Here is a 12,726-nt window from a genome sequence, read left to right as displayed (position 1 = left end):
ATAAGATACTTCTACTAATTATTCTTATTACGCCTTTAATCTAGAATTTAGTTAATATTATACACGTTATTACTAAATCTACGTATAGTGTTAATACTCTATATTAGTAGGTATAATAATTATCTAGTTAGCTTATATAGTTCTAGAAGTAATACGTAAAAGACTAGATAAACTACCTTTAGTTTAGGTATATTAATTTTAAATATAGATAAGCTAATCTAGGCTATTATATACTCTAAGCCTATATACTTCTAATCTAGTTTCTTCTTTAGCCTAGTAGAACGTATATACTAATTAGAGATTAAGACTTAATCTTCTACCTTAAATAGAAAAAGTATTCTCTTCTTATTAGTATATACCTTCTAATAAGTATTAGCTATAATAATCTTTTTCTTATACTTAGCCTATAAGCTAAGTATCTTTATAGTAGTAGAGAGCTTTATAGAACTTTCTCTCTTACTCTAGACTATACTAGACTAGTCTACCTCTTTTAGATTAGTACTATAATAGACTTAAAAAAGAGTTATACTAGTAGTTACGTAAATACTATTATTATATATAAACTCTCTAATAGATATCTATAAAGTCTAGTTATTTTATTCTAGCGTATAGTAATACTAAAGGTACTATTCTAGTGTTTAGTTCTACTACTTAGTTTAACTATCTATCTAGAGGTAGAATATAGACGTAAGAACTCTTCTAGAGTTTAAATAGTGTTAAAAGGTATTCTAATACTTTATATTTATTAGCAGGCTTCTATCTAAGATAACCTACTTTAGAATACTATATAGGTAGATAACCTTACGTATTTATACCTAGGTAAAGTCTAAACTATTCTAATTATCTCTTACTAGAATATAATAGACTATTTTAGTAAGTCTATATATAACAACTAGTATTACGTTATAGACTTAGCCTTATATAGTACTAGAGAGAAGCTCTATAATAAAGTCTATAGTAGCTTTCTTTTATAGTTAATCTAGAGGTAGTAGAAGTTCTAATAAGCTATATAGTTTATAGTAAGCTAGTGTTACCTTATAGTAGGCTAAGTAATTATAGTAATACTTAGTAATGTTCTTTCTTATACTCTTCTAAGTATATTAATGTTAGAGCTTTTCTAATATGCGTCTTGCTCTAAAATATTTTACTAGTAGGTTATTATAGTACTCTATAAGTGTCTTTAACTTACTTTCTATATTAGTAAGCTCTTAGTAGTAACTATAACCTATAATAGATTTTAATAGGTCTATCTATTCTATATCTAAGTCTAATTTATCTAAAAAGAAGCTACTACCTTTATTAGAGATATTCTAATCTTCTATAAACTCTTACTTTTTTAGTTTAGTCTAATTAACTTACTTAAACTTATTAAGTACTTTACTTAATTTGTTTAGTAGTTCTAACCTAGAACTAGACCTTATTAGCGTAGCTATAGCTAAGAAAGCTTTTTTACTCTTATTAAGAATAATATCTCTTATAAGCTATATAAAGGCTTTATTATACTTCTAGGCTAGCTTCTATAACTTAGCTATATAATTAGAGTAGCGTAATAAGCTATCTACTAGATTAGTACTTCTAGAATAATAAATTAAGTTAAAATTATATCGCGTAAGTACTAAGTAAGACTAAACTTAATAATAATTAAGAGCTTTAGTTTCTATAAACTACTTAAGGTTTATATAATTAGTAAAGATCTTAAAATAGATACCTTTAAGGTAATATTGCTAATATTCTAAACTTTTAATAATAGCTAATAGTTCTTAGTTATATATATTATAATTATACTCTACTATAATAAGCTTACGTAAATAGAAGTTAACTAGATACTAGTTATCTAGCTTAGGTAATTCTGTAATATATTAGCTTAGAATACCTAATATTGTACCTCTAGATATATTAACTTTAACCTTTGTCTTATAATCTCTTTTAAAGTAAGCTAAGATTAGTTTCTTTAAGAAAGAGTTCTTAAGCTTATAAAAAGCCTTTCTAGTAGCTTTACTAATATCTAGAAACTAGCTCTTCTCTCTTTGTATAGCGTAGCTGTCTCTAGCTACGCCTAGGCTTTTCTAGATTAAAATAGTTAATAGTAGAGCTAATTTAGAAAAACTAGTAATAAATTAGTAATAGTAGTTTATAAAGCTAATAAATACCTAAATATTGCGAATAGTGCGTAGTTTAAGCTAATTCTAGATAGTCTTAACACAGTCTTAGTTAATCTTAATTCTATTAGGTATAATAATATAACTAAGGTACTTAGTGCGTTAGGTATACTACTTATACTTACTAAGCTTTAAATAAAGCTTAGCCTTACGCAGTCTTTATAAGACTTTCTTAATATATACTTTATATTTTTTAAGAGTATTTAAGAAGATAAGAATATTATTTAAGTATATAATATATAATATATTAATTAGACTAATAAGAGTCTAGTTAATATACGCCTAGAACTAGGCAGGTACATTTATAAGGCTAAAAAGTATTATAGTATACTTAAAATAACTATACCTAGTGCAAAATATAGTCTTCTATTTATTTTCTTTCTAGATATAAATTCTATAGTAAGCTTCTTATATATCTAGCTTAGTGTAGTACTTAACTTACGCTAAGTAATCTAAAGACTCTATAATTAGAAGTAGTAAGTATCTATTCTTAATTATAATCTTATTTAAGCTATAATAGTTAATACATAGTCTTATAGAGCTATTCTTCTTTTTAACAAAGAGAATAGGTACGCTAGCTAGTAACTTTAAGCGTCTTATCTACTCTTATACTATATACTCTTCTAGGTACTTTCTAAAAAGCTTTAACTTAGTTTAAGAAAGATTATATAATAGTATATATAGTAGATTAGTTCTAGGCTCTAAGTTTAGAGCTAGGTCTTATAGGCTATATTTAGTAATAATTACTAAGTTCTTCTTAGAATAGACATTAATAAACTCTATATATAGTAGAGGCATATTACTTATTTAAGCTAAGAATAGGTTATTCTAACCTACTGCGTCTACTAGATAAGTATATACGTCTATACTAGAATTATATATACTCTTTTTAAATAATTAGATATCTTCTACTATAATCTTTTAAAAAGAGCTAATCTCTTTAGCTTTATTACCTCTAAAAAGTATACGCTGCAAAGCGTAGTTTAACCTAGAGTTATAGTAATTAATTTATAGTAATTCTAAATATATAGTATACCTATTTAGGTTAGATACTATAAATAAGATACGCTGCGTCTTTACATAGCTCTATAAATTAGTAATAGTAACATCTACTTTAGTTATTCTATAGATAGTAAGCTTTCTACTATTAACTTCTTCTATAAGAAGGTTAAGTAAAGAATTAATAACTAATTCTTACTTCTTTACTAATATAGTAGAGATAAAGTTTAGTTATAAACTACTATTAATTATTACCTCTTTAGACTTAGATGTCTTAAGAGTAAACTTTACTATTAAGAGTTAGAATAGAGTAGGCTATAAGGCCTTGCGTAGCGTTTCTATATTCTTATTCTTCTTATTTAGAGAGATATAAGTAGTAAGGTAGAAGATTAATTTTTCTGCCTCTAGTCTTTTTCTAACTTAGACTTATTAGCTAACTTACTTATAGTATTAGACTTATTAGTCTTTAGACATTTATTCTTATAATAACTAACTTTACTACATCTATAGTATGTAATTTACTTTTTAGATACATTATTATTACCTAAACTACCTCTCTTTAACCTATTCTAGGCTAATCTAGCACGCTTAGTATTTTTTAGAAGTCTACTAGTACTTTAAATATTAAATTAATCTTAGGTAAGTTAAGGCCTATTCTTCTTAGGTAGTTATAGCTTATTTTTTATAATATAGAACTTTTATTAGAAAATAAAGTTAGTATATTCTTCTACTTATAGAAGTGTAGAGTGTTAGTCTATAAAGAGTAAGAGTAAGCTCTTTCTAATATTATTCTGTAAGGCTATAGTATACTCTAGTACTTATATATCTAGTGTTTAGTCTAATCTAAGTTTCTTCTATAATAGCCTTATATAATCTAAAAAGTCTATAGAATTCTAATTACTACGCTATATAGTACGCTTAAGGTAATTATAAGTATATTACTTACGCTCTTATAGAGAACTAAGTAAGTTTAATATAATATACTTAAGGTCTACCTATAATAGTGTCTAGGTAGAGTTCTAGTACTTCTCTAATACCTAATAGGTATACTATAAAGTCTTTAATAGCTCTAAGATATATATAGTACTAAAATCTACTCTTTATATTTCTATTATAAAGCTTTATAGTATATAAAGAAAGTATAACTTATAATTCTACTTCTAGTAATTATATTGCGCTTAGTTAGTCTTTAAGAATAACTATAAAGGTTTAGATCTTAGAAAGTCTCTAGTTAAAAGAGTAATCTCTAAGTAAGTTATAGATAGCGCTCTTATATTCTTCTTAAGAGTAGTTAAGTTACTTATAGTAACTCTAGCGTAAAGGTTCTATAACTTAGCTAGCTTAATGCGCTTTAGCTAAAGTATTCTTTAGATATAAAGGCGTTGCAGCTTCTAGTCTAGAATAGCCTCTTCTAGAATATTCTAAGTCTTATTAAAAGTAAGAATATAATTCTATAGTAATAGCAGCAGAATTAGGCTATTACTAATATTATTATCTATCTTAGACATAGAAAGTATTAGCTTATATACTTTCTTCTTAATAGAAGTTAGTACTAATAGATCTATAGCTAATACTACTACATTAAATAGTTCTACGTTATTATTAGCGTTTATTAGCGTATAACTATTACTATAAGTATTATAAGTAGATATTATATAATATAGGTATATTATAAGATAAATAATTTAAATATTAAATAAGTAACTACTAATTAATATAGAATATAAAAGATAGTAGAGTAATAGTATATTATCTAGTAAGAATAGATAAATTATTATCTTCTAGGTAATAATTCTCTAGATCTACTTATACTCGCGCTAGGTTAGGTTATATAACGTTATCTAACTATCTAGAATATAGGTTTCTAATAAGTTTAGTATAGAATTTAGCGCTAGCTAATCTTTCTAGAAACTCTATAATAAGTAGTAAGAGGTACTAATTCTTAATAGTAACTTTATTAAGGCCTCTATAGTTAATATATAAGTATATACTACTATTTTTCTTTTTAGTAAAGAGTATAGGCGCCTTTACTAGAGACTTACTATACTTAATCTACTCTTATGCTAAGTACTTATCTAAATACTTATATAAGAGCTCTAACTCTATTTTAAAAAAGTTATATAATAGCTAATAGAGCGCTATAGTTCTAGGTAGTAGATTAATAGCTAAGTTTTATAGACTATAGTTAGTAAGAACTCTTAAGTTATTTTCTAATCTAAGATATATAAACTTAGTATATTATAAAAGTAAACTACTCTCTTTAGTCTCTTCTAAGCTAGACTAGAGCGTTAAAGTAATAAAATAGCTATATATATCTACTATAAAATTACGTATAGTCTTCTTAAACTTCTTAGCCTTTTTTAGTATAATCTTTCTATAAATAGTTTTATTCTTAAACTTAGTACTCTAAAAGAGTAGCTTTTATATAGAGTAGCTAATCTTTAGATAATATATATCTATCTAAAGTAAACCTAAGTATATCTAATACTTATAGACTTCTATAATAATATATAGAATATTCTAAGTCTTTTATTTTCTATAAAAATCTACTACTTTTATAGTTACTATAGTAGTACTATAAATCTTTAATTCTTTACTATTTACTCTATCTACTAATAGCTTAGGTAGAGAGTAAACTAGTAAGCCTTACTCTACTATAAGTAACACTAAAATAAGATTTAACTAAAAACTTTTATTTACTAGAGCTTTAATAGGCTCTAATTAGCTAAGTAATACCTTTACTATTAGTAGCTTTACTAGCTTAGAGTAAAGCGCGTTATAAAGAAGTTCTAAGTTCTAGAATACTAGGTCTAAAGTAATATAGATAGCTAAGAAGAACTCTAGCTCTTCTATCTACTACTTTTTTTTAATTTCTAACTAGATAAGCTCTTAGAGTTTCTCTTAGACTTTAGATAGTCTTTTTAGAAGTATCTAGTCTTATTATACTTCTAATAAGTTATATTAGAGTTTTTTAGACTATTTTAGTCTAATTTAGCTAGTTATAAGTTAGATTTTACTAAACTAGCTTTCTTAGTTTTTTTTTAGGTCTAAGAAGGCCTTAAAAAAAAGTTCTAAGCTTAATAGCTATAGAATCTATTCTTATAAGCTAGATACTTAAAAAGTATAGTAGTACGCTTTATTTTACTCTAATAGTAGTAAGCTAAGGTATTAAGCTTAGAGACTATATTATAGTCTTCTAAGTCTTAAAGTAAAAGTTCTTTTTAAATATTAGAAAGAAAAGTACTTATAAAGTCTATATAGCGCTACTCTTTAGTGTAGTTACCTAGTTTACTCTAAAGTATATTAAGATAAGCTAAAAGAGAGTTAGAATTCTAATTTAGCTTTTATTTAGCCTATTTAAGCCTATTATAAGCTATAAAGTATTATAATAACTTAGAACTAAGCGTATTAAGTATAACTATTTTAAGTTTCTTTTAAGTAGGTATCTAAAACACTTTAAGTCTTATATAGTTCTAGAAGTAAGTATTCTAAGTAGAGTAAGTAGTTTTATCTAGAAACTTTATAGTAAAGTCTACTTTTTAAGTATCTATAAAGAAGATAGAGAGTACTTCTTTAAAAATAGCTTTATAATTACGTACTTAGTAGTTATACTATAAGTAGTTACGCGTAGTAAATATCTCTAGATTCTTAGAGTATAAAGCTTCTAAGTTTAACTAGAGCTTACTTCTTAGAGCTAAAATATAGTAAGTAATATTTTCTTTAAGAGCTAAGTAGTTATCTATAAGTACTTTATACTTTAATTCTCTAAAATAAGCTATATCTTAATAAGTACGCTCTAATTATTTCTACTTACGTAACTTCTTAAGTTTATAGATTAAGGTAGCTTATTTATTTTTACTTTTAGTAGTAGTAGCTTATAAAAGTCTAGTTAGCTCTAAAATAAGCTCTAATAGCGCGTTACTATCTCTAATAATTAAGGCTAGATTAGTAATATTTAAAGAAGCTTCTAATAAGTTTATAAGTTTCTTAGTAAGTAGTATTACTACCTCTAAAGATATAGAAGCTAATTCTTTTTAGTTATTATTTATTATACGTAAGAATAGTATAGCTTACTTACTACTATATTATATTACGCTAAAGAAATCTACTTTAGAGCTTATTATATCTAAACAGCGTATATAAGAGTATTATAGAGTAAAGTAATTTAAATATTAAATAATAGAGTTAGTTAAATACTAGATATATAATATTAAACTATAATTAGATATATTATTCTAAAAAGACTAAAGATAAATTACTACTAAGCTATAATAGCAATTCTAAGGTATTTATAGCTAATACTAAGTTAGCCTAAGCTCTTTAGAGCTAGAACCTAATAAAAATAGTATATACCTTTTTTAAGTATAAAGTATATAAAAGTACTATTAACTAAAATTTAGCTAACTATATAAGTAAGACTTATATAGTATAACTATAAGTAGACTTTAAGAAATAAGTAGTAGATAATCTACTTTACTATCTTTTATAAGCTAGCTTTACGCTAATACTATAAAAGACTTAGTACTTTAGTAGTATCTACTTCTAGCTTAAAATATAAGTAAAACACGTTAATAATATTATTTATAGTTATAGCTTAAAAGTATTAATAGCTTAAAAGTATTAATAAGAGTAAAGTAAAAGTTTAGAAATAGTAGTAGCTATTAAGTAATAGAATCTATGTTTAGGTAAAATATTGTCTTATGTGTGTCTTATGTAGGCTAAACGCGAAGGAACAACCTTCTAACAACACACCGAAGTAGTAAAACATTACCCAGATTACTGCCAATTCCCAAAGTCTAACTAATTCCCCAAATAGTCCAACCACAACCATGAAGCTCATCACCACCCTCACAATCCTCATTGGCATCAGCGCCACCACCGCCATCGCCATCGAGCCCCTCGAAGAAGCCCAAGCGCAAAGCTGCGCCAGCCGTGACTGGGGCTGTGAAGACGGCTATTGCTGGAAGAAGTGTGGCAACCTAGGAGAATGGTGCTGGCAAGCTGCAGAGGCGGGCCAGGGCAGTTGGGTGACTTGCGAAAACGACGCGGCCTGCAACATAAACTTTATCCCTAGTGCTGGGTGCGGCGGCGCGTGCAGCTGCTGAGCATAAGGGAGGAATGGCGAAGGAAGGCGGCTGATACAGCGGAGTTGAGAAGCCCACCACTCATTTGGGCTCTTGGCTTCCAGGAAAGGTTGTCAGATAGTGTTCGAGGACATCAATCACTTCCGCTTGGGGGCTTTTCGCGCTACCGTTTCGCATCTTGTGTGCATTCTCCTGCTTCTTTCTTGTTGCTACCGCTTTTCGGTGTGCACGGCTCTTGACGTGTAAACTCCAATCATTCTCGGTGATAGAAGTCGTGCCGCATGTCTCACAGACTTTCTTCTGCCAGAGGTCTGGTCGCTGTCCCAAATCGTACTCGCGCTTCGGTGTCAGCATTTCTGCTGCTGCTGGCGATAGTGAAGAGGGCGATGGTAGTGGTTTGCCGGTGAGGAATTGCTCGGTAATGGCTATGGCGGGTTTGGCGATATTGTCTTCCCATTGCAATATGTCGGAACCGTCGACTAGGAAGGTGTTGTCCTTCTGGCCCGCAGTGATCAGTGCGTTGAGGAGTTTGATGCGGATCCATTTGATCTGGCGATTGGCGTATTGGCGGGTGGCTGCCTGTGTCTTCTCAATGGCGAGGGTCTTGAGCTTCTCCAGCTCGGATGCTTCGCGTGAGCTGTCCGAAAGAGCGCTTTGGTACTCCAAAAACTCTTTGTATCCTATCGATACCCAGATGCCGCGGGTCTGATCGATACTAACACCGGTGTCGGCTTCGTGGCGGTTACGAAAACTACTGAGTTCCTCAACTTCAGAAAGCAGACCTCGGGCGATCATCTTATCAACACGGCCGTCAAGACGGCGATGCAGCACGTCCTTGTTGGCGTGTACCCAGAACACTAGAGTTTCGAAACGAAGGCCTGATCGACTATCGGACGTCGTTCCATCCGCCTTAGTAGCAGAAGCCTCGCGTTGAAGCTTTTGCTCTTTGTAGAGCTGTGAAGCTGGCTTTCCAGTTCTTAGATATATCTCTAGTGAACGCTGGATCTTGCGCCGCTCGTTTGGATGCCACCGGTCGGCCATGATGGGATCGACTTCCCTTAGCTTGGCGTGCAGGACATCGGTCGGCTCTTCTAGTATAGGCAGTGGCTGGCTGTTTTCATTCAGGTTCAACTCGGGCTCATCTGATAGCGCATCCTGGAACAAGAGTGATTGTGTATAGTAGTGAGTGCCACCAACCAAAACCGGGAGTTTGCCTCTACTTCGAATTTCATCAATCTGGTCATGTCAGTAATCACCCGATTTGCAAGCCAGTCAGTCGTACTGTTCTCAAAGCCTCGCCTACGAATTTTCCCACAGTCCAAGTCTCTTCTTCAAGGCTGATGCAGCCTAATAGATGATGAAGAACCCCTTTCGTCTCCTCTTGTGTGATTTTATTGGTGATAATAGGCAACCCACGATACAGTTGCATCGCATCACCATTGATAATCTCGCCATTATACTTTCGCGCGATCTCTACAGCCAGCTACCTGATGTGGTCAGCAAGATGAAGCGTGACTGGACGACTTGAGCTTTACATCAGACTTGCCAGTCCCTGTCGCACCTACAATGGTGATCAGGGGCTTGCGCGGCATTTGCGCCATTTTGATACTACTGAATGCTCTTGCAAATCGTAACATGCATTTGATGGAACAAGTGGCGGACTGCCAATGACTGAGTGTCCGAAAATGTTGGTTAGCGTCAAGCGGGGTGCGCCTTCCCTCTTTGGCGATAGCGCAGTATTCGGACAATCGATCAACTTGAAGTGGCTTATCCACAACGATCTGAAGTTTTTAGAAATCCTCATGTCACGCAAAGTGAGCGAATTGGTTGATAATCGATATCATCTCATATATCTCTACTAGGCTTGCATATGGATTGGATCGTTCACGAGCGAGTATCGTGTAAGGATATGGGCGAAGTGTAGGTGCAATGAAATGTAGTTGTTGAATATGATGGGGTATCATCGTTGAGTGCCGCCCAAACGCCTGTTGAAACTCCATCGACACGCATTGTTGAAGCGTGCCGAGATGTATTCTCCTTCACAACCCGGTGCTACTCCTTCTCCACCCTCTTCTCGGCCCCATAGCCGCCCTTACCCTCCAGGTTTTGATACGACGCGCCCTCACCCTTCCCGTTCCTAGGACCCCGCTCTGTCAAATCTTCCTGCAGCCACTTCAACACCAGCTCACCCAGCTGACTGTTTCCGGTGTACATGCGCTCGCCCTGCTCGACCTTGACATCCATGTCCTCGGTGCTGCCCCACTTCTTGACCTTGCCCAGGCTCATGTGCACGAGATGTGTGGGCCATGTTGCGAGGTTATCCAAGATATGCGTTGCGTATACGATTGTGCAAGGTCGTTCCTCCGTCTCCTTCTTTAAGAAATTGAGGAAGTTGCTGCGCGACAGCAGATCGAGATCGACGGTGATCTCGTCCAACAGTAGGATGGTCCACGGTCTCAGCAGACCCATGGCAAGTTGTACACGCCTCCTTTCGCCGTCTGATACGGCGTGCATGCGCCAGCTGAGGTCGATATCGAGGATGCGCACGAGTTCGTCGCGGCGCTCGGTGTAGTGGTCGCCGCCGATGGAGGACAGAAGCGTGGGCACATCGATGTCGGTGCGGACGATGGGGTTGAGCACCCATTCCAGGCCGAGGTAGGTCACGCCCTCAAGGCCCATCTTGAAAGGGTCGATGCCCGCGATGTGGACGGTGCCGGAGGGGGCCATGCGCTTGCCGGAGAGAAGACGGAGGAGCGTGGTTTTACCCGCGCCATTGGCTGGGATCGTTAGTCGAGACTCCCACAGCTAACATTTCATGTTACATACCTCCGATCAAAAGTGTTCTGCTGCCGGGCGGCAGGTCAAGGAAGACATCTTTCAGCCCACTCGAGCCATCGGGGAAGGCATAGCAGAGGTTCTTCACGTCAATTGACGGCGCGACTTCCTTGTTGTTGGCTGTGTTCGACATTGTAGCGTGGGATTGCGTGTATAATGGCTGTTACACCGGTGGTGGGAGGAGACTACATTTTGTAGGTAGCTTACGGTGGAGTCACCTCGGTGGGCTAGACTTCCAAGTCGACATGAGTGATGCCATCATTCCGCTGGGTCCGCACTAGGACCGAACAGGCAGGCACCGTCCTAGACCCTGACGGCACTTCGTTTCAGCCTCAGCCTTTTCAGCTTTGTCCTACTTTTCGAGCTATCGTTCATGGTTTCCTGGCATTGGGTCAGATGTGCATCGTGGGCCGGCATGATCCGTGGCGTTATGTCATCACGAAACTCCGAGATCGCAGTGCAGCCTCACCAACGCCATCACCATAGCAGAAGACTTGCGCGGTTTAGTAGTGATGAGCATGGGGACAAATGCAAGGCACGGAAAACGTATCGCAATCCATACTGCACATCTGATCATGAAGCAAAGCACGTATAATTGGACAAAGCTACCGCCCACGCAAAGCAAAAACACACGTTCCATATATACAACCACTGTCTTCCTCCTATGTACAATCGGCCCATCATCCCCGTCTACTTAACATGACAGATCATCCTGGCGATGCGCTCAAAGAGAAACGCAGCCGGAGCTGGAGTCCTCAAGGAAGAGACCACCGTAGATCTGGCCCTCGTCAAGGTTGGCCTCCTGGAAACCGGCGTTGGCGACGTCGTCAGTACCAGTGGGCTTCTTGAGGATGCCCATCTGGAACTGACCGAGACCAGCAAGGTTGACGGACAAAGGTCCGGCGACCTTCCTGAGCTCCTGTTGGCCGGCAGAGTAGAAGATGGTGGTCTCGCTGGAGGGTTGTTAGTATACGTTTTTGAAATAGGTGTGCGAGGGAACGTACTTCTTGGTGTAGTCGAGGGTCATAGCAAAGTTCTGCCACTGGGTCTGGTCGATCTTAACGTTCCAGAGCCACTTGCCGGCACGGTCAAGAATCTTGAACTGGTCCTTGTCGGCATCGCTCTTTCCAATGAGAGATCCAGTCTGGAACTGGATCTGGTTGTTGCTGAAGTCGGCAGCCTCGTGCCAGACGTTGAGGTACTCGTGGGTGAGATTCAAAGGCCTGGCGGCGTCCTGCTTGACACTCCAGTGGAGGGTCTTGACACCCTTGCCACCCTCGCCGTCAGGGGCATCCTTGAGGAACTGGAGACCGGCGCGGCGGAATCCCAGCTGCTTCTGGAAGATGGACTCATCGGAGATGGTCACCTCAACAGCCTTGAACTTGTCGCCATCGAAGCGCGAGGACTCGTTGGGGAACTTGAGAATCTGAGACCAGGTCAGGTTGTTACCCTTGACGAAGTCGGCGTTGAAGAGCGTGTTGGTGGCCTGGGTGTCGAAGGATACGGGTGTCATGTTGGCAGGGACACGGCCGTCGAAGACGATGGGGCACTTGGGCTCAGCGGCGCGAGTGACATGGGGGTGAAGGGCGGGTGCAGCCAGTGCAGTGGAGGCAACTGAGGCCAAGGTAATGAGCGTAGAAGTGAACATG

At 35.7% G+C, this 12,726-nt stretch overlaps 3 protein-coding genes across 3 annotated transcripts; all 3 read right to left on the bottom strand.

Moving 5' to 3' along the window:
- Positions 1 to 8,323: 8,323 nt before the first annotated feature.
- J4E83_004102 (uncharacterized protein) lies at positions 8,324 to 9,843 on the bottom strand (the record flags this gene model as incomplete). Its single annotated transcript, XM_049331033.1, has 3 exons — positions 8,324 to 9,478; positions 9,525 to 9,725; positions 9,778 to 9,843. The coding sequence occupies 3 exons, from the start codon at positions 9,841 to 9,843 to the stop codon at positions 8,324 to 8,326; spliced, it is 1,422 nt and encodes a 473-aa protein (XP_049189579.1).
- Positions 9,844 to 10,294: 451 nt separating this feature from the next.
- J4E83_004101 (uncharacterized protein) lies at positions 10,295 to 11,210 on the bottom strand (the record flags this gene model as incomplete). Its single annotated transcript, XM_049331032.1, has 2 exons — positions 10,295 to 11,019; positions 11,069 to 11,210. The coding sequence occupies 2 exons, from the start codon at positions 11,208 to 11,210 to the stop codon at positions 10,295 to 10,297; spliced, it is 867 nt and encodes a 288-aa protein (XP_049189578.1).
- Positions 11,211 to 11,801: 591 nt separating this feature from the next.
- On the bottom strand, positions 11,802 to 12,725 carry J4E83_004100 (uncharacterized protein; the record flags this gene model as incomplete). Its single annotated transcript, XM_049331031.1, has 2 exons — positions 11,802 to 12,030; positions 12,082 to 12,725. The coding sequence occupies 2 exons, from the start codon at positions 12,723 to 12,725 to the stop codon at positions 11,802 to 11,804; spliced, it is 873 nt and encodes a 290-aa protein (XP_049189577.1).
- Position 12,726: the final 1 nt, after the last annotated feature.

This window comes from Alternaria metachromatica, assembly GCF_023757995.1.
Source record: "Alternaria metachromatica strain BMP 0045 chromosome Unknown scaffold_7, whole genome shotgun sequence".
NCBI lineage: Eukaryota > Fungi > Ascomycota > Dothideomycetes > Pleosporales > Pleosporaceae > Alternaria > Alternaria metachromatica.
The sequence above is the reverse complement of the archived record's forward strand: the minus strand, read 5'-3'. Positions and strand labels throughout refer to the sequence as shown.